General features: G+C 43.3%; 1 protein-coding gene across 1 annotated transcript in view; it reads right to left on the bottom strand.

Moving 5' to 3' along the window:
- Window positions 1–22,500, bottom strand: part of LOC134070527 (ATP-binding cassette sub-family C member 12-like) — a 29,771-nt gene that overhangs the window by 4,556 nt on the left and 2,715 nt on the right. Inside the window, exons 4-22 of the mRNA XM_062526912.1 lie at window positions 22,291–22,500; window positions 21,378–21,554; window positions 20,966–21,113; window positions 20,197–20,345; window positions 19,569–19,676; window positions 16,644–16,832; window positions 16,163–16,234; window positions 15,848–15,972; window positions 14,670–14,742; window positions 13,342–13,545; window positions 11,329–11,463; window positions 8,798–8,861; window positions 7,815–7,877; window positions 7,518–7,607; window positions 4,085–4,188; window positions 2,162–2,353; window positions 1,854–2,080; window positions 1,529–1,666; window positions 1,194–1,380 (exon numbers count right to left, since the gene is read on the bottom strand). The exon at window positions 22,291–22,500 is cut by the window's right edge and continues 27 nt beyond it. Of these exons, the coding sequence (XP_062382896.1) occupies window positions 1,194–1,380; window positions 1,529–1,666; window positions 1,854–2,080; window positions 2,162–2,353; window positions 4,085–4,188; window positions 7,518–7,607; window positions 7,815–7,877; window positions 8,798–8,861; window positions 11,329–11,463; window positions 13,342–13,545; window positions 14,670–14,742; window positions 15,848–15,972; window positions 16,163–16,234; window positions 16,644–16,832; window positions 19,569–19,676; window positions 20,197–20,345; window positions 20,966–21,113; window positions 21,378–21,554; window positions 22,291–22,500 (2,655 nt within the window). The remainder of the gene's footprint in view (window positions 1–1,193; window positions 1,381–1,528; window positions 1,667–1,853; window positions 2,081–2,161; window positions 2,354–4,084; window positions 4,189–7,517; window positions 7,608–7,814; window positions 7,878–8,797; window positions 8,862–11,328; window positions 11,464–13,341; window positions 13,546–14,669; window positions 14,743–15,847; window positions 15,973–16,162; window positions 16,235–16,643; window positions 16,833–19,568; window positions 19,677–20,196; window positions 20,346–20,965; window positions 21,114–21,377; window positions 21,555–22,290) is intronic.

Below are 22,500 nucleotides of genomic sequence, written 5' to 3'. Positions count from 1 at the left end.
GAGCTTCCCCGACAGCTTTAGCGTGTATATTTATACATGTATAGGCTATATTTAAATATATAAATTGCAAGCGTGGTTCTTCGTCTCAGACTTCCAGATGTAAACAAGGAGCGATCGTCTCCTGCAGAAAGTTGCATAGGGTCTCTTTAACTATAGCTTGGTCAATACCTCATTGCTACCCCATTTACATACAGTTTAAGAAATAAATTGATAATCTTATAAATTAACATCTAGTTTCCATGACTAAACTGTACAGATCAATGTATATATTTTTCTAAAACGGATAGTTTCGGTCCTTGATTGTGATTGGCTGAATTGCGTTCGATGCCGTTGTAAAAATCACAATATACAAACACCCTGACGCATTTCGTTCTATAGTAATGCGCTACCACAAAACTAGCACAAAAGTTTGACCCTGAGTCATTCATTGAAGTTCGTACAGTTATAACTTAAAAGGTACACTATGCAAGATTTTCACCTTTACAAATATTTTAATCGAACTTGTAATAGGCGATTCGTTCACCTAACATAGCTATACAGCACAGACGTAGCAAGTCTCATCCGAGAAAATTGTGAAACATTATTTTGTCAATAGATGGCAAAACCTTTCACCTCCACGACAAAAGCATTTTCATTTTGTACAGGTGGGATAAGTCATGAGAAATTTGCTATTTACAACAGCAGAGTAAAATATAAATATACACATGAACTTGGGCAGAGAACATTGTGTACAGAGAGTTTACTAAAAGCAAGGTTTTGAACTCACTTGGTTTTTCTGCTTGCCGCCATCTTTCTTTTTTAGCAAACTATGTGTATACAAACAATGTTCTTAATGCTCAATTCATGTGTAGACAATGATGGTACTTGGATTAATTTCATGTTGTGTCGAGCATTCTTAGTGATTCAAAAATGCCGATTTTGACACAAGCATGTGTCAAAATAGTAGTGCCCCTCCGATTTCAGTTGAAAAGGCCATTTGACCCAAAATCGACAACACGGACAAGCTTAAAAGTGGCACTTCTGACGCAATTATGCTTTCAATGTTTGACTCAAGTACATTCACAAAAACACCATAGATTGCATTTTGGCAAGAGTTATGCTTTAAGTAATGTTATCAGTTACTCTGAATTGATTTACTGGAAGGCCACATTTTACTTTTTAAAAGTTGTGCATGCTGACAGTATGCTGCTCACCTCTATGGTGTAGGACAGGACAAGGCCCTTCATGGAGGGGCTGATGGTGTCTGGGCTGAGTACAACGAACAGCGCCACCATCAGGATTGCCGAGGAAGAGATTGTGTTCAACCAGAATATCAGCCAGCGTGTGCCACAGTAAAACAGCAGGAGATGGTTAGAGTTGATGTCCATTACGTGATGGAATCTGTTAAACAAACACACACACATAGAATCAAATGCACGCAAATACAAACACACACACACACACACACACACACAGTCTGTATCTCTTTTGGAACATCATATTTGGTATGGACAGTGTCGAGGCTGTGTGTGTGTGTGTGTGTTCTTACTGCTCGATGTACTGCTCTCTCTTGTTGTAGGCGTGTACAGTACTGAGGCCTTGGATGACTGAGGTAGTGAGAGAGATCCACGGTGAGCGACTCACATTCTCCATGCGCTTCATTTTACGGATGGTCCGCTGGGACACACTGTCAAACACACACACACACACACACACACACACACACACACACACACACACGTGCAAACACACACACACACACACCCCAGACGACAGAGAGGACTCCCTCAGTGTACAACATTGGACAACAAGTTTGGATGACACACAGATTCAAACTTATACAAACACATCAACACACAAACACAAACACTAACTAGAAGAGGAGTGCGCAGACAAGTCCGAACACGACCATGGCAATGAGCATGAGGGGGAAGACGGAGGAGACGATGACGATGATGAAGGTGGTCATGAGGCCGACCTGCAGCAAGATGTCCATGTGGAAGGGCAGAGTTGTGTCCAGCTCATCCTGGTCCTTGGAGAACCGGTTCACCATGCGGCCCGTGGGTGTGGTATCAAAGAAGCTCATCGGACTAAAGAGGATCTGCAAGAGACGAGGATGTTAGGGGCTGGGGCTGTGTGTTTGTGTGTGTGTGTGTGTGAGTGTGTGTGTGTGATGTCTTACCTTGTGAAACATTGTGTCATGGAGTTTGGAGGAGGCACCTAGCGTCACCTTGGTGAAGGAGTAGCCTTTGATGAGGCTGAAGATTACCATGGCAACCGCAGTGAGGCCGTAGACCATCTGGTAGAAGTGGAGGTCAGGATTAAGGGAGACGTCTCCTGCAGAGGCCCCCTGAAGAGTGGAGTTCGTCCAGTTCTGCAACGCCAAACAGATATGAGCTGGAACCAAGTCACCTAACCAAGTTAAAGTAGCTATGCTGCTATATGTTTGTGAGTGTGTGTGTGTCTTAAAGAGAGTGTATGTGGGATGAAGCTTAGATCGGGCCCAGCTTGACCTTACCCAAGCCAGTGAACGTTCGTTCCGAACCTGCCCTGGCCTATCCCATTTACTGTAATTATGAGCCCGAGACTTATTACAGTGCATGCAAATGCACTGTTCTGCTCTTCCTAGGCATCTTCTTCTTCTTCTTCTTATTCTCCTAACCAGGTCCTATTTCGCTTCAACCGTTTAACGTAGAAACTTGGTTCAAACTTTGTTACGTAGGTCTTGAAAATAAGACTAAGTCTATGTATATTTCAGTTCTGTAAACTTGATACTTTTTGAGATATTAGCAAAATAGTTTTCCCCATTGACTTTTCATAGACCTCTGAAGCTGCCCTCTGCCCATATAAGGAGATCCGGGAGTTAATTGAAGCCAACTGCCCATATATGGCAAGCTTTTTTGTAGGCGAACTTCAGAGGTCTATCGCACTGCACTGCTGATTAAGCTGATTTGCACCTGTATCAAGAGCCAGCTGCTCAAGGTCCTATCAATTTTAATTGACAGCCAGTTAAATTGAACCTGCATTATCAGCTCTCTCTGTCTACCCATTCACTCATACACACACACACACACACACACACACACACACACACACACACACACACACACACACACCTGACTGCAGTACTTCATATATACCACACTTCTCCATGCACTCCACAACATTCTCACCTTAACCTAACTACCCCATTTCACTGCATCATAGAAAGCCATGCTCCTTTCATCCACTTAAATCCACTCACACACACACACACACGCACGCACACACACACGTACTCACACTCAGAGGTGGAAAAGTCAAGCTTCAGAGAGTAAAAGTCCAATCACGTATTGGTTCTATCTGTGCACTTAAACACAGGTGATCTCACCAATTAGCTGCTCTGCCTGGCTGAAGAGTTGTACTACTTAGAATCAGCTGGTTGGTTGGACTTTTCCACCTCTGTCCCTAAGCCACATACATACAACACACTGCCCCCCCCCTTCCCTCACCTTCCTCTGTCCATACCTGTTTGTAAATTTAAGTTTGTTTCACATTTTATCTTATGTCTTGCTTTTGCATGCACTGGTAATTTCCTCGAAATTACGTTTTCTAGTTTAAATCTGATATTCTTTATTTTTTTTTAAAATAAGTGGTCTGTTTTCAATTGAAGTTTGTCAAGTACTGTAGATTTGTTTGGATGACAAAAATCTGTTCAGAATGGAAGTGGGTGTGAGACTGGGTGCCTCCTGTGTGTTTTTAGCATTTTATGTACAGTATGCAATTGAACGCATTATTTTTTGTCAAGTACTTTTTACGTTTTAATACTTCAAAATCATATCTGATAAATGAACCTTAAATTTTTTACTAGTGAGAGGTGTGTAGATTTAAACAAAAGCTGCTTTGGTTCTAAACCAAAATACAAGCTTCAACGTGTTGCTTAGACGTTGTCATCGTCTTGCTTCAGGTCGAACTCTGGTTCGGGCTGAGAATCTAAACTCTACTATGGGGTATATACAGAGTATGTGTGTTTATTTGCCCTGAGTGTATCTGTGTGTGTGTGTGTGTGTGTGTGTGTGTGTGTGTGTGTGTGTATTCAGGTGAGTGTGTGTGTGCGTGTGTGTACCCCTGATCCTTGTTCAATCCAGTAGCTGAGCCACCAGTTGCTGAAGGCCGTCGTCCCCACCAGCAGAACAAAAATCAGCATGATGAAGGAGAGAAGGACATAACCTGGACACACACACACACACACACACACACACACACACACACACACACACACACAGACACAGACACAGACACACAGACAGACACACAGACACACAGACAGACAGACAGACAGACAGACAGACAGACAGAAAGACAGACACACACACACACACACACACACACACACACACACACACAGAAAAGCATTTCACTGCCTTTGTATAATTACAGTTATCTTGTTGCTCTTGCTCCAGGGGTCAATATCATAAAACATAATTTGGAAGATAGGCTACTTATACGAGAGAGAGAGAGAGAGAGAGAGAGAGAGAGAGAGAGAGAGAGAGAGAGAGAGAGAGTTACAGTAGTTAGTTCCAAGGCTGGCCATGTCATTGTTTGTGTTTCCAATTTGTAAGAAGAATGTTATAAGGAAATCATGAAGACAACAAGGACAAGGAGGTGGCAGAGTTATGATGATCTCGTCATTTACGTTAAGTTCAGGTTGGCCAGCCTGCCCTGGCCTGCATTCACCAGCTACACTGTAAAAAAAAAACTCTTAAAAAAACAGTAAATTTCCGGCAGCTGGGGCGCCAAAAAAATACTGTGCGGTACCAAAAAAATACTGTGAAGTAACAGAAAATTACTTTCTCGTAAAAATATGGTTATTTTTCATAATTAAAATACAGTTTGTAGTTGTAATTTTAAAAATATTTTGCTTCATTTTCATGTTTTTAATGTTTAATTAGAAATATTTTCACATTTTAAAACAATGAAATTACCTACAAATATGGTTAATAAATGTTGTATTACGGATAATAATGCTTACATTTACAGAAATGTGCTGTTATTAGTTGGTTTTCATGGATATTGGTTGTATTATAATTTATATTTGATGTGATATAACAGTATATGACACACAAAATAATGTGATTCATCTTTCAAAACATGTCGCAAAAATGTGGAAAAACATGATATTGGGTTTACTATTGCAATAATTTACTGTTAATTTTAAAATCCCATCAAATACATATTTAGAGGTCCCTCCCCAATAACGCCATATGTTAGAAACCCTTCCGCAATAATACTAACATTATTGTGGGGCCCGGGTTTCTCCAGCAGCGCCTCTGCAGACACATAATGCAAGTAAGCATTGAGTGCCCAACTTTGTGACACTGCCAAGGGGGCAAAAGAATGCTATTGAAAAAGTATTCAATTTCGCATTGCACCCAAGAAGAAATACACATTCTCTCCAAAATGTCCATGTATTTTAATCATGGTCTTCTCTATAGTGGTAATCCTGACAAATCCCTTACACAGTCATTTTCTGTGGAATGTTCAATCAGTTGTTCTATGACATACAGTACACATCCCAAAAAGCCACAATAAAGAGTAATGAGGAAAAATTAAACATTATAAACAAAAAACTAACACTTACCCATAATCCCTAACTGCTGTACTGGGATTCAGCCAATGTGAGCCCTAAGTACTAAGGACTAAAGACTCAAACTTAATTGATCTCAGGTGCTATGTGTGTGAGGCCTCATAGACCTCTGAAGTTCGCCTACAAAAAAGCCACCATCTTTGCCCAAATAAGGAGATCCGGCATCTTGAGATTTTTTTCTCAAATAACATGGGGATTTTGAATTATCGCAAATGTTAAACTATCACGAGGACGAGTGCAGACGTTTTGCACTACAAAGTTGTGTCCTCTGCCTTAGTGCATACTGTGATCTTCGAAAGGTGAAGATGGCACACTTTGATCTTTGCTATCCCAGAGCTAACTTACAATGCAACTTGCCATAGGCAGTTAGCTTCAATTAACACCCGGAACTCCTTATATGGGCAAATTTGGCAGCATTGGATCCTATTTGTAGGCGAACTTCAGAGGTCTATGGGCTCAGATGCAGGTATTTGAGATTGGGACAGTACTTCACAAGATCACATATGTCAGTATAGTTGAAAATCCAATGTTGATTCAACGTAAAACAGAGGGGACACTTTCAATATCTCTTCAACATCAGGCTTCAACATAGTTGCAATGTTTCAAACCATATGAAATTACGAAAGATTTTTTAACGTTTTTCAATTAGAAATATATGCATTTCTGATGGTTTTTTTGTAAAAGATCATGAATATAGTGTTTTTCACAGTTACAGTGATTTCTTGTTATTTTAAATTTGACATGTGAAATCACAGTCAATTTTTGTCAAATAAATGGCATTTCCAAAAATAATTTATTCCAGACAAAATCTGTAAAAAAACACAGTAAAATCCTGACATATCACATTTATTTTTTACAGTGTATGCTGGCCTATAGCCTACTTACTTTGCCTCTGTAGAATAGAATTAGTGACTCAGTGTTCTGTTTACCTTAAGCTAATCATAACATGAGCCATAGGCTGTATCTGCTACTTAAAACTACATAGCTACAGTACTGTATATAGACTAGCTTGCAAACAAAAATGTCAAGATAGGAACAGGTCATCACACCCTTTAACTAGAAAAGCACTCAGAGAGCACAGACCTCTGTCTGCATTGTTCTTCCTAGGTTGTCATACATTTGAACCTAAACTATTCAGATCGCCACCACGTGGCCATATCATGCCATTACACCGCTAAGCAAAAAACATAAACGGCTCCGGAATCCCGACTGTGTCACTTCCAAAATGTAATCGTTTTTTCCTTGGGTCATGTCTGACCATTCCTGAAAATTTCATTGAAATCCATCCATTACTTTTGAGTTATCTTGTTAACTTGTATTTTTCCTTTTTGTGTTTTACCCTTTGACCCTGATGTGTTCTTGTGTGCGTGTTGAGATGTATGGCACTTAGACCAGTCGCAGTCGAAATGGTAGCCACGGAGTTGTCCTGTTCTGAACCGGAATAAAGTGACTAAAGTGATATAAACGTAACAAACAGACAGACAGACAAACCCCGGTGAAAACATAACCTCCTTGGCGGAGGTAATTATCCATATTATTCAAAGAATGGGCTGTAAATGAGGCTAGAGTCAGTGGATTAATCAAAAGCGATCAGCAAGAGAATGCATGAGAACCATTTAGACTCTGAGCTAAGCCCCGAATGTTTTCAACTGCTAGCAACGTCCCTGGACTTCTGATGATCTGATCGTCTGGTCCGAGTCCTCTGGCCAGGGCTTTATCCAGCATAAGGTTTCCGTGGGAACTCCTCAAAGTGAAGGTTAGTCCTAGTCTCAGGGTTTCAACACCGAACAAAAGCTGGAAGAGCACCGGTGATGTTTTTCTGAGAAGGTAACCTGGACCACTGGTTGATGTGTCTGAGTCTGTGTGTGTGTGTACGTGTGTGTGTGTGTGTGTGTGTGTGTGTGTGTCTAACCTCCTGCAGCTTTGCAGTACTGGTGGTATACCCGCCATGTCACCGATCCCTCCTGACTGACTTCCTGTTTGACCAGCTGGTGCTCCGAATCTGCTCGCACACACACACACACGCGCGCAAGTACCTCAATTTCTATATCAGCATATTACTCTTTCAACACACACACGCACACACACAATTCCACACAAGTACCTCAACTTCTATAGGGTTCACCATTTCAACACACACACACACACACACACACACACACACTCCATCGACTCGAAGGTTTACAGTAAGGAGCATGGGACACTCTACCTGTCTTGTCAGGAGTATGACCAGCATCTTCTCCCTCATTCACTTCATCTGACATGTCAAAAGCTGAAAAACAATCAAGAGAGAGAGAGTCACATCTATCTAAGGCAGCAACAGACAGCTCTGTAAAGGCCAGTTCAAACCGAAGATTCACAACGGTCTGAGACGGTTGCGGAGAGCAGTTGCGGCGGTGTGAATCAAAAGTTGCAAGCAGTTTCAAGCCGTCGCTAAACATTGAACATGTCAAATCTTAGTTGCAGAGTGTTAGAACACTTTTGCGCGGAGCTATTGTAAGGCTAGGCTACAGACAGTGGTATGAAGCAACAGACCATTACAACCATCTCTGTGAGACTGCACTATAAACAGAGAGCTAGAATTTTGTCCTGAGTGTATTTAAGTACTGTATGTGTATGTGTGCGTGTGTGTGTGTGTGTGTGTGTGTGTGTGTACACATGTGTAGACAAGACAGAGAGTTACAAAAAATAGGTGTGTGTGTGTGTAATACACATGTGTAGACTAGACAGAGAAAGTGTGTGTGTGTGTGTGTGTGTGTGTGTGTGTGAGAGTGTGTGTGTGTGTGTGTGTGAGTGTGTGTGTGTGTGTGTGTGTGAGTGTGTGTGTGTGTGTGTGTGTGTGTGTGTGTGTGTGTGTGTGTGTGTGTGTGTGTGTGTGTGTGTGTGTGTGTGTAGACTAGACAGAGAGCTACAGAGAGCCCTGTAGGGCTACATACAGCTCTGAAAGATTCCAGACAATTCTATAGAGTAAAGCCCAATTCACACCAAAGTTTCCCGACGCGACGAGACCGAGCTGCAGCGGTGTGAATTAGAAGTTGCAAGCCGTTGCAAAGCATTCAACATGTGTGGTCGCAGTTGCAAGGTTTTAGAACGTTGCGGCTCGTCTCGTCTCGTATCTTTGGTCTGAACCCTATACTTAACAGAACACTACAGCCATTTCTGCCTGGCTAGAGAGGCGGTGGTGTGACGTACCAGGGTTGATTTCTCCGTTGCTTGTGCTTTTGTTTTGTTCTGTTTGCAGTTCCACATTCTTCTCCTTTACAGAACATACCAAAGATACACCAATCAGAAAAACACAGATCTCAGAAGAGATGAACCAATCAGAGACACAGCCATGATGAAGAGAAATCAGCCAATCAGAAACACACAAATAGAAAGAGAGGTAGAGACACTCTTTAAAATGTGTGCTGGGTACATCAAAAATCAGAGGTAGTGGCACTGAATGACATTTTCATTCAAATTGCTAAAGGCAAACATTCCTAAACTGTTTCATTTGTTTTTGGCCTGCTAGATTTGCTGACCAAGGTACATAGTAGCCTAGTGCCAAGTTGTCGCATGCTCACCGAAAACACTGTTGTGCAAACTTGTTTAAAAAGATGTAGCCTATTAGCCTAGAAATCTACACGCCCCTAGAAGCAGCAACTCTAAAGGCCAGTTCAAACCGAAGATTCGCGACGGTCTGAGACGGTTGCGGAGAGCAGTTGCGGCGGTGTGAATCAAAAGTTGCAAGCAGTTGCAAGCAGTTTCAAGCCGTCGCTAAAGATTCAACATGTCAAATCTTAGTTGCAGAGTTTTAGAACGTTGCTGGTGCATGTCAGCCTTTGAAGACACCTGGTCTCCTTTTTCTGCCATCCTCAATACTACAAAAACATAACCACAAGCCGCATACATTACCAGACACATACCTTTCTCTTCCATTACGTATTAAGTCTATTTCCTTTTCTTTCTCAATCTTCCCATCTAGACACCACTTTACACATACACACACACATAGTCATACACACACACACACACACACACACACACACACACACACACACACACACACACACATCACTCATACACGAGTATAACTTGTTTTCATATCCCTCTCCCCTCACCCCCTAATGGGGGATCAATATGAACCCAAGATCTTTCAAATAGTTAACATTCTGTCCTTGTGTTTGTCAACTGTCCTGTCCCTCTGTTGTCTGTCTGTTACCTTGCCATGTCTTATGTTGTATATGTTGTTTTTGTGTGTTCCATTGTATACTTGTCTTATGTATTTCATTTGTGTTGTCTATCCTATATGTATCTCACTGTAAGTGGTGCTTTAATCTCCCCTCCCCTTATATATTCAGGGTTCCACTAAAAGGGTTGTTTGGTTACGGTAGGACAAAATAATGCATCCTTTTTTTTTGTATTCTGTTTGCTTTATTAAAAATAAAGTAGTCCTCCGAAGAGGGGGGGTGGTGGTGGGACAAAAAAAAAAAAAAAAAAAAAAGAACGTTGCTGGTTTTTAGAATGTTGCAGCTCGTCTCGTCGCGGATCTTGTGTTTGAACTGGCTTTAATTTGCTGCCGGGGTAGTCTAGCAACTCTCCGTTGACTTGGGAGCTGGAAAAATTAAACTTCTATTGGGCAATCACATCGTGTATAGAGTTGGTAGGCGGGCTATAATGACGATTGACCTTCGACCAGAAGTTGTGACCTGCTACTTGAAAACAAGAAGATGATTCGTTGTAGCGCTATCCCATCACGTGAAGAGGGAATTTGAAAGACAACCGTTTATCCCACCACTCCGATTGAGCCCTGCCTATGGTGAGTTCCCAGACCCTACATCTTGATGAACAACGGTACTAAACAGACATACATGCATCCATACACAGCCTGCGCTTGGAATTTAAGAGAAACTAACTTTAAGCATAGTCATAGTTCGTTTGTCGTTCGTCAACAAAGCTACCTGATGGCATTACAATGTGTATCCCTATAGAGTAGCATGCGAGCTGTCTATTGCACCCAGGCAGCAAACTTGGCAAAAATTGCCTATATCCCCCAGTTTTCAGATTTGATCAAATGGTTATTTCTTTCCTTGCACGCACACTTGTTGACTGTGCGTTTCCCAAACTGATACAGTGTTTGTGGACGTGGATTGGATTCAATCCGAAAATCCGAAAATCCGCGTCGAAACTGATTCGGTGGTTGTAGCCTGAGTAAGCGAGAGGAACAACACACCTGATTAGCCAGAAGGTGAGGAAAGCTTGCAATAAATAAAAGTTAGTCAAGCAGATGTGAACAGAATTTAGAACTTGGGTAGAATTTTCACAGTATGCAACAACATCTGCACTGTTTACTTTCTGTTACCGTCGTTGCTGAAAAGAAAAAAAAAATAGCGAATAGCCAATGATAACCTAAGTGCTTGGCGGATCTATGATAAACTAATGCATGCTCGGCGGGCCGAATTAAAGTGCGTGGCGGGACGCAGTTGGTTTGGACACCCCTGAAGGCAGTCCCGCGGCCCTTGCGGCCCACAGATGCAAAACTGAAAGTTTGTTGCGGCCCTCAGTGGGTTGCTGGCGGCCCTATGGTTAAGAATCACTGTGTTACACCATAGCAGAATTTTTTTTGCCCAAACAACACGTTTCATCTGGACTACAAATTCGGTTTGAGAGTGGTTCTGTCCATAGTGATGTTCTATCCAGGGTGAAGGTGAGTGTGATGTGTGTTTGTGACGTTTGTGACGTACGTTCATCTGCTCCAGCTGGAAATTGTTGATGAGCTGAGCGTAGCGGCCCTGAGCGCTCATCAGAGACGTGTGTGTCCCCGCCTCCTTAATCTCACCATCCTCAAGAAGCAGCACATCATCACAGAACTCCAGGTACTACACCAGGGGGGGGGAGAGGGGAGGAGAGGAGGAGAGGAAGAGAGAGGTAAAGAGGAGAGGAGAGAACATGGAACATTCTGTTGTTCCTCATTTTTTTTTAGACCTAGCCTGGGTGAACCCTGCAGACCTGTTGTCAAATCTGCATTTGCTCTGCAGCTTCTTCAGGTGCATTACATTGGTGCATTAAAGGTCACCTAGAATGGAAATAATGTTTTTCTTGGTTTTCATGAATTATGAGAGGCTGTGCATAAACAAAGAGCTATCATGAACATGAGGCATGGTTGTGCCCTCCTTCATATGGAAATCTTGAACTTAGAAATAGACACTAAAAAATGGGCGATTCAGCAAAACTGCTTGCTTGTGATGTCAGACCTCGCAAAGCCATTGAAGTTCAATTGGGGTTGCCAAAGAGGGCGCCATTTAGTCAAACAGACCATTTCAATACCCAGCCTAAATATATGGTTTTAATTAGTCTTGTAAAATTGCAATTGAGTTTATTTTTTTTGAATATATACTATTTTAACATCAGAGAACACAGTGCAATACTCAATTCATCCATTCTATAGGACCTTTAACTTTTACCAAATCTTTTAAAAAAGTGTGACAAATACATCTCTCTTGTAAACAGTTTCCACTCAGTTCCAGAGAAAATACACATTCCTGTATTTTTGGTGATTTTGGAAACTGGCTTTTCATGCCTTCAATTGGACAGGATAGTAGAGAGACAGACAGGAAGCGAGCGGGAGAGAGAGTTGGGGTGCGATCCCGAAAGGACCACGGGGCATGAATCGAACCCGGGTCGCCGGCGTGCAGTGCAGGTGCCCAAGCCAGTCGTGCCACGGCTGGGGCCTGAAACTGAATTAAAATTTGTCTGGTTCATCTGGGTTCATTAAGGCTAGTTGAGACCATGTGATTAGTTCACCTAGAACACGGCTGAAGGTTACTTGATTGAAGCTGATCCAGAAACAGCAGAATGGGAATAATGCATATATCTATTATTCAACATTTTACAGTGGCCCAGCCAAGGGTTGAGACCTCAATTCATAAATGTAGCTGCAAGCGGCGATGGTGTGCCGGAGCACCTGCGGTGCGGACCTGTGACATTTCGGAATCAACATGTGCATGAGCAACGCACATGCCCACCTAATTTGGTCAATTTTCGTGAATGTATGTGTCAACCACAACACACAAAACGCTAGGTGGCACTATAGAGTCCCTGAGCCACATCCTAGGCCAGAGCTCTGGTTCTGAGTAGCTTTACCAATTCCACATGTAGCGGCCAAATTACAAGAGTTTTAGAGCATGCCAAGTTGGTGAAAAAAGGCCAAACATGGAGCGTAAGAGGATTCCATGATAATAATAATCTGAGCAAAATCAATAGGGCCTTGCACCTACGGTCAGTGGCCGCAACTCGGTGCTCGGGCCCTAAAAAAGTGAGTACAAGGACAGAGAGCTGGCAAAGAATCGTTCCTGCCTCAAACTCAGGATGGCTGCTGTAAAGGTGCGGCCCACAATCATTGTGGAGACATGGAGAGGCTTGGTACATCATTAGGAACATTTTTGAAAGCTGTGATGATGGCAAATGAAAATGTTTCCATTGATTATTAAAAAGGGTATGGATTTATTGTCATGAAAATGTTCAAAAAGATGAAAAAGCTTATTTTTCTGATTCCATGTTTTGCATGTGGCAGTGCCATTTTCAGTCAGAACAAACATGTTGGTCAAGAGAAAAGACATTAAATCAATAGATAGATAGATAGATGATAGATAGATAGATAGATAGATACTTTATTGATCCTCAAGGGGAAATTCAATATTTGCTAGGGGCACGAATAATTTTGCTCCAAACTACTTCACTCCAAGACAGTGTGTTACCTGTAACTGGTGAGTGACCAGGATGACCGATTTGCCCTTCAGGGCCTTTTTCACACACTCCTTGAAGATGTGTTTGCCAACATGAGCGTCCAATGCAGACAGCGGGTCGTCCAGCAGGTAGATGTCCCGGTTTGAGTAGACCGCTCGGGCCAGACTGATCCGCTGCTTCTGACCGCCCGACAGGTTCAGTCCACGCTCACCAATCTGAGCAAAGATAAACACACACACACACACACACACACACACACACACACACACACACACACACACACATTGATGACACATAACAGTGACAAAATATTGAAAATATTGAAATGACACTTTCTTTTGTTATTGACATAGGCATAACTGTACTGTACAGCGTACTGAATTGTTTGCAAAAGTAAACTTTTACAGTTTATGCATATGATGGTATCCTCTTTCTTCAAGAAGAAGATCCCACTGCGGATTGAAACGTTGCCTTTTATGAAGTAAATAAAGTGTATTTTTGGAGCCTACCCAGTGTGCGGACCAATCCAGTCTATTATATCTATACTTTTGTCCGGCACCTGGACTATTTCTGTGGATGTGCGCACCCCAACCAAACGCGGGAAGTACGAGATAGGCAGAACAAGAGAGAGCTCTGTGATCACATCCCTTAGCCTGGACATTGACCCGTCTCCCGACACGAGACCTTTTACCAAGACTCTTTTACAAAAGGTTATATCACCTGATTGAGGCGTAAACATGATTGAGGCGTAAATATGACTCAAGTTGAACCGTTAACAATATTAGCCCCATCACTTGATTGAGACATTGAAATTCTGCTTTATTTTCGAAGCAGAAAGTGAGTAAACCGTTGGGAAAAAGGTAACTGCAGACTGACCGATTGAGGAGTGTCGTTAAATATATATGCTAAAGGCCCCAGCCGTGGCGCAGCTGGCTGGGGCACCTGTGCCGCGCGCCGGCGACCCAGGTTCGATTCCCGCCCCGTGGTCCTTTCCGGATCCCACCCCAGCTCTCTCTCCCACTCGCTTCCTGTCATTCTCTCTACTGTCCTGTCCAATTAAAGGCATAAAAAGGCCAAAAAAAATAACTTTAAAAAAAAAAATAATAATATATACATATATGCTAAAGGTCTAGGGGGAGCACTCTGCAGAAAAACCTGCAAGGAAATTGCCCAAAACTGCATCGTTTCTCTTTAAAGTATCACAAAATATTGCCTTTCACACAGCACTGAAATATATTGCAATATATAGTGAATCGTAACCATGTATCGCAATATGCATTGCATCACCAGAATGCAGAGCCCTAATAGACACACACACAGATACAGATACACCACTCACCTCAGTCTTGTCACCGTAGGGGAGTATGGCCAAGTCTGACTCAAGGGAACATGAAGTGATGACTTCACTATACCTGTGAAGGAAAACACACATGCACGCACACACACACACACACACACACACACACACACACACACACACACACACACGCACACACACACACACACACAGTGAGGGAAAACAACATGCACACGTAACCTGTGTTGTGTTGAACTTGTGCGGTTCAGCATGCACACGCTCAGACTCAAACCCACGAGCAGCAGCAGCTTGGATCGGGAGTCGATCATGCTGCATGGCAATCAAGCTAAAAGCCCAGGCTTCTTAGCCTGGCACGCCCTCCCAGTGACGTAACACCTTCGGCTTTTGCTGTCTCTGGTCTAGTCAACTGCTAATTGGGAAGGATTTCTGAGTTCCCGAAATCTGCAGAACTGCCCCTTTTGATCGAGAACCAATCAACTTTGAGCAGCTCCAGCGGCTCTGGGTAGAGGCGTGTTCAAGGCAGAGGAAAGAGTGTTGTTATTGGTTTAAACTCGGCAAACCGCTTTCTGACATCGACCAGTAGCAAATCGAGGCATTTAAAGGAGGCGGGTCAACCAGCGCTTGGAGAAACCGTGTTAGCACAGGCTCTTGGTCAGACTAAAGTCTCGCAGAGCCTTTGAAAGTCGATGGCAATCAAGCTAATAGCCCAGGCTTCTGGCTTTCATGGCGCCAGCGCTCTGGAGGCATCAGAGAGTGAGGTTTACCAATGTCCAGTATAAAAGGAGAGCAGCGCACATCTATTTTGTGCGAGGTGCTGGTCACGGTAGTCGTTTAAAGAGGATGGAGGAAAACGTTTCGGCTTGGAAGCCTTTGTCAAGTTTTTCAACTGTGTGCGGTTTCCTCCATCCTCTTCTGTTTACCAATGTCCAAACACACAGCTAAACCAGCTGGCATCCGTTACACACACACACACACACACACACACACACACACACACACACACACACACACACACACACACACACACACACACACACACACACACACACTCACGCTCACGCACACTCGCACGCACGCACGCACGCACGCACACACACACACACACTGCAAACAAACACACACAAACTGCTAGCTGGACAATGACGAGTGTGTGTGTGTGTGTGTGTGTGTGTGTGTGTGTGTGTGTGTGTGTTTGTTACCTTTGCTGGTTGAAAGGCTCTCCCATGAGGATGTTGTCCTTCACAGATCCGTGGAAGATCCAGGCCTGCTGGGAAACGTAGGCAAACGCCCCGTCCACCATCACTGAACCCTTCAGCAGGTGCATCTATGGACACAAACATCTTTGTTTATCTGTACGGTGTTGTTTTTTCCGTGTTCTAAAAAAATATTTTGTTTGTATGTTTGGTGCATTGTCGGTATATTGCCTTGCATATGTTGCACATGTTTGGTGTGTATATTGTCTTGTGTAGTATGTGGTGCAGATGTTTGTGGTCTACTGCATCATGTGTGTTTACCTGTTCAAGGAGGCTGGATATGAGAGATGTTTTCCCACAGCCCACATTTCCACAAACTCCTAGCAGGTTTCCCTGGAAAAAGCAAAGTCACTAATATGGATTTTGGTACATTTCTTAAGTAAACAAATGAGATAAATAAAGCCTTGAAGGTCTTTGGTATTATTTGCCCTCAATGGTGCCTTCCAGGCAACGCTGCCTTCAAGGCACTACTCCCCTCAGTTTAGGGGTAGGATGAGGGTTGAGGAGGTTAGGGTTAGGAATAGGGTAAAGGTAGTGCCTTTTAGGCTGTGCTGCCTGGAAGGTGCCGTTGGGGGCAGAAAACACCATTGAGCAGCTTTGAAGTCTTAGATATCTTATAGAAGTCTGCTGAATAATTTGTTGTAATTGTGTAAAATTGTTTGACTTTTCTGTTAATTCTATGCCATATCACATGGAAATAGGAAAGTTCTGCGGACACACACACACACACACACACACACACCTTGGGCAGGGTGAAGCTGATGTTTCTGAGGGTGGGTTTGTTCTCTGAGGTGTGTGTGTTTTCGTGTGTGGTCTCAGGTGAGCTGTCAGGTGAGGTCCAGGAGAAGGAGGCGTTCTCCACCACCAGAGCCGCTCCCAGCCCCTTCCTCTGGGTCAGATAGGACTCAGGGTTCTGCTGCAACAGCAGCTTCTGAAAAGGACACACACACACACACACACACACACACACACACACACACACGTCATAAACATTATAAATCATACATATTTACATATCATGTGTACACACACACATACGTCATACACATCACACTCCATGTGTACTTACATCATGTGTACACACACAGAAATGTCATATTCATATCATATACACTATATTGCCAAATGTATTCGCAGCTATAACAGATTCAACTCTCGAGGCTTTCCACAAGGTTTGTCAGGTCACACATTGATGTTGGACGAGGTGGCTGGCTCTCAGGATCCGCTCTAATTCATCCCAAAGGTGTTCTGTTGGGTTGAGGTCAGGACTCTGTGCGGGCCAGTCAAGTTCATCCACACCAAACTCTGTCATCCATGTCTTTACAGACCTTGTCACGTTGGAACAGGAAGGGGCCATCCCTGAGCTGGGCTTGGTCCCATCGTTCCAGTGAAAGGGGCTTCAACATTAACAAGGAGATTTTGGACAATTCCGTGCTCCCAACTTCGTGGAAACAGTTTGAGGATGACCACTTCCTGTTCCAACATGAGTGTGCACCATTGCACAAAGGAAGGTCCATAAAGACATGGATGACAGAGTTTGGTGTGGATGAACTTGACTGGCTTGCACAAAGTCCTGACCTCAACCCAATAGAACACCTTTGGGATGAATGAGAGCAGAGACTGAGAGCCAATCACCTAGTCCAATATTAGAGTGTGACGTGACAGAAGACTGGCCAAAAATCCCATAAACACACCCCTAAACCTTTTGGAAAGCCTTCCCAGAGGAGTTGAAGCTGTTATACTGTAGCTGCAAAGGATGGACCGATGTCATATTAAACCCTATTAATTATGACCGCCGCTAGCGTAGCTAGCGAAGCGGTCATATAGTTGTTGTCAAAGTTTTTTTTTTTTTTTCTTTTTTCCCGTCATTTTTCGTCAACGATTCCCGGGACACCGTAACACCGGAGCGCATGAAACTTGGTGGGCATGTAGCCCCAGTAGAGTTCTATGGAAAATTTTCGTTTCGTCCCCGGGGGTTACTCCACCCCCGCGCTGCCCCCGCCCGAAGCCCAAAAATGACAGTTTTTCCTACATAACTACCTGAACCGTGGCACCGAGGATGACAAAATGTTTATGGTATGTTGTTCTCTAGAGCTTGCATCAACTTAGCTTATAACCAGTCATTTGTGATTTGCCCCCCCATCGTAAAAATTGAAAATGCAATGTAATATTGCTTTAATTGCCCCTATCTTCAGATGAGATGCTATGAACTGCACCAAATTTCATGTGTATGATTAACCTGACACCCTCTGGGAGTATGCCAAGTTTTGTGGAATTTCATCCATGGGGGGCTATAAAATAAATGGATTTATGTGTACATTCAGGACTGTATACCCATCGGCCAGTAGATGGTGGTATTATCTGGAGTCTAAATCCCCCCCTGGGGATTTCAAAAACTGTTCCAAACATCTCAATCTCTGCTAGTTTTTGTCCTAGAAACATATAAGTGACACCATTAGAAACCTTTAATCAACTAGTTTCCAAATATGTTTTAAAAGAGAATGGTTGCTCTGGGTGCAACAAACATGCAGGAACACACACACACACACACACACATGCACACACACACACACACACATAAATACACACACACACACGCATACCTACACACACACGCACCACTACATACACACATGTACATAAAACATTATACAAACACATGCACAAACACGCCCACACGCATGCACACATACACCCTTACACACACACACACACACCTACACACACACACACACACACACACACACACACACACACACACACACACACACACACACACACACACACACACACACACACACACACACACACACGCACACACACATCTTTGAGAACATTTTGTGAGACCACCGGAGCTGAGAAGTGAGTGTGTGTGTGTGATATACTATAGCCTGTGTGTGTGGGTGCGTTTCTGTGTGCCCATCTGTGTGTTTGCATGTGTGTATATGTGTGTATGTGCATGTTCTGTGTGTGTTCTCTTTCTTTCTCTCTCTCTCTCTCTCTCTCTCTCTCTCTCTCTCTATGTCTGTGTTATCTGTGTGTATTCTGTGTGTGTTCTCTCTTTCTCTCTCTCTCTCTCTGGGTATGCCTGTGTGTGTGTGTTTGTGTGTGTGTGTGTGTGTGTGTGTGTGTGTGTGTGTGTGTGTGTGTGTGTGCGTGTGTGTGTGTGTGTGTGTGTGTGTGTGCGAGTGTGTGTGTGTGTGCGTGTGTGAGTGTGTGCCTGTGTATGTGTGTTTGTGTGTGTGTGCACACGCGCGCATGTGAGTGTGTGTGTGTGTGTGTGTGTGTGTGTGTGTTATCTGATATTGGAGTGACAGTGACGGCAGAGAACACAGTGAACATATACTCAGAGACACATTAAACACACACACAAGCAGACACACACTCACACTAGACAGAGAAGCACTCATACACAAAAGCAAGCGCACACATGCACACACTCATTTACATACATAAAAGTTGCAGTAGGGATGGAGTAGGCGATGGAAACACAAGCGTGATTGATATTTGCGGAGAGAATGTGCAGGACTGAGCGGCGGTCATATTGTGTATCGCTTTGCGGTACATCTAGTTAAGAATGGGATGTCAAAGAAATATATCTATTTATGTATTCATTTATTTCTTATAACACACAAACACAAACCATACACACAAATGTAATACAAACCCTGAGACGTGCGAGGGACACAAAGGCTTCAGCAATACTTTTCACAATCAACGGTAGAAGGCCCAGAAAGAAATTCATTGAATTAAAGGTGGCAATGATGGTGAAGGCCTGCAGAGGAAAATAATAGAGAGAAGGAGAGAAGTGAAACATACAGTTGTATGCAAACGTTTGGGCATCCACGCTAAAACTGATTAAAGAGCGGAATAAAAAATCATCTTTTGGAAATTGATTGTAAAGCTTTAATTAAAGAAATTATTAAAAATCACTTAAGAACACACATTTTCTTTGAGAATAAAGAATGCTACCATAAACAAATTAAGGTTTTTCCATCAAATACAGGGTGCATAACCCCTATGTTACACTAGAGGCAGGGAGATTTTTATTTTTAAAGGTCAGTTATTTCATGGATCCAGAATACTATGCAACTTCTTGTATCCTTGTATCCTGATGAAGCTCCCTTAGCCGTTGGGATTAAAATAGCCCCTCATCATCACATACCCTTCACCATACCTACATGTAGAGACTGGCATGGTTTTGTTTCAGTTAGCCTAATAGCTAATAGTTTGATTTGCATTGAGAGCTGATCTTATGCCCGATTGGCACAGGGTAGAGAGAGAGACGAACTGACCATAGAGGAGTCCAAGGGCAGTCCGAAGTGTGTATGAATGACAAACATGAGGATGGTGGCCAGGGAGGGGACAATGGTTGTGTTATCATTGTTAACACTCTGCAAATAACCGGCCCTCTGGAGAAGGCTTCTCTCTTCCTTACGGACGTCTACACACACACACACACACACACACACACACACACACACACACACACACACACACACACACACACACACACACACACACACACACACACACACAAACACACACATACAGCTCTTAGGTCATAGACACTCAAACACATTTAGAAGTGACTAAAACAGGGTGGCTTCCTCCTTCCTAAGTTCCACAAGCGGTCTACATTCTATTGCCTAAACAGATGAGCCTTGTATCACGCTTTGTAAGTTGGGCTAAGTGCAAGTTGCTGCTCAAACTGACTGCTGCCCAACCGTAGCCCCTGGTCAATGTGATCCTCCTGGGCATTGAAATGGTCCATTTTGACTAAATGCCGCCCTCTTTGGCAACCACAATTGAACTTTAACGGCTTTGCGATATCTGACATCACAAGCAGGCTTTGTTCTAATTCACCCATTTTTAGTGGCTATTTCTAAGCTAAAGATTTTCATATGAAGGAGGGCACAACCACTGCTCACGTTCATGACCTAGACAAAAATGGTTTCCATTCTATGTCTCCTTTAAGTTAGAGGAGATGATGCTGATATGTTATATGCATATGTTAACACCCTCTTGGCACATCTGCCGGACGTCACATTGCTGTGTTGGCACCTGCAATCTTCTTCTGGAAGGACTCCTCCCAGGCGTACATCTTGATGAGCTTGATGTAGGTGAGAACCTCGTTCATGATGTGCACTCGGCTATCCGTTACCACGGCAACTTCACTCCGGAACATGTTTATCACCCTGTTAACCCAGAACTACAGCCCAACGAATCATCAAGAGGACAGCACTCCAAATACAAGTGCACACATAGTGTACGTGGGCACACACACACACACACACACACACACACACACACACACACACCAATTCCAATGAGGGTGGTTATACCCAGCATGTGGCATGTGTGTTTGTACATGTGTGTGTGTGAGTGAGAGTAAGAGAGAGAAACAGAAAGACAGACAGACAGACAGATACAACAGAAACAGAGAGAGAGAGAGAGAGAGAGTGAGAGAGAGTACCTGTGCAGAGATAGAGACCAGGTAGACGGAGATTCCGATGAGGGCGGTGTATCCAAGAGCATAGCAGCTGTAGAAGATGGTAAGCAGAATTGATACTGGTACACCGAACAGCAGCAAGGGACCCCACACCACGGCGTCAAACATCCGGTGGCTATCTTTCGTCAACACGTTAATGACCTACAGGTTAACACACAATGGATAAGAAGGTGTCTGTGTGCAGTAATGGGCAGTAGCTTCGCTACGTGTAGGGAAGCTACTAGCTTAACTTCATTTCTCAGTAGCTTGGTGGTAACATACTGTAGCTATTTTCTGAAGCAGATAGCTTTTCAATAGCTTTCCGGTAGCTGTTTTTTGACTATGTATGCAGTAGGTTTTACAGAAGCTACATTTTCCAGAGTATTCGTGGAGCTCACAGTAAATCACAGTAAATCATTTAGGCCATATTCTGTATAAACTTGAAAAACAAACTAATTTTCCATGCCAGAGATATTGCAACAGAATTGTGCTTGCAAAGATGTTGGTGGTAGTGTGTGTGTGTGTGTGTGTGTGTGTGTGTGTGTGTGTGTGTGTGTGTGTGTGTGTGTGTGTGTGTGTGTGTGTGTGTGTGTGTGTGTGTGTGTGTGTATTATTCACCCATTTTTTAGTGGCTATTTTAAGATTTTCATACGATGGAGGGCACAACCATCCCTCATGTTCATGATAGCTCTTTGGTTATGCACAACCTCTCCTAACTCATCAAAACCAAGACAAACATGGTTTCCACTCTATGTCTCCTTTAAGTGTTGAATGATATAAATGGAAGGACCTGTAAAATTATGTGAGCGATGCAGACCTGTCAATTTCATGTACTTGTGCATATGTGTGTGTGTGTGTGTGTGTGTGTGTGTGTGTGTGTGTGTGTGTGTGTCCTGACCTCTCCTACAGACACACTGGTGATGATGCGCATGTTGATGATCTTCCTGAAGACGAGCGTGGAGAGCGCTCCTTTGACGCGTGTAGCCGTGCGCAGGCTGATGGCCCAAAACAACGAGTACAAGAAGGTCCTGCTGAACTCTGAGATGAAGAGGGCGAAGCACATTCCCAAACCGTAACTCAGAGAGGAGTGACCTGGAGTCTTCACATA

The sequence above is a fragment of the Sardina pilchardus genome, chromosome 22 (assembly GCF_963854185.1).
Source record: "Sardina pilchardus chromosome 22, fSarPil1.1, whole genome shotgun sequence".
Taxonomy (NCBI): domain Eukaryota; kingdom Metazoa; phylum Chordata; class Actinopteri; order Clupeiformes; family Clupeidae; genus Sardina; species Sardina pilchardus.
Note: the sequence above shows the minus strand (reverse complement) of the source record. Positions and strands in the feature narration are given on the sequence as shown.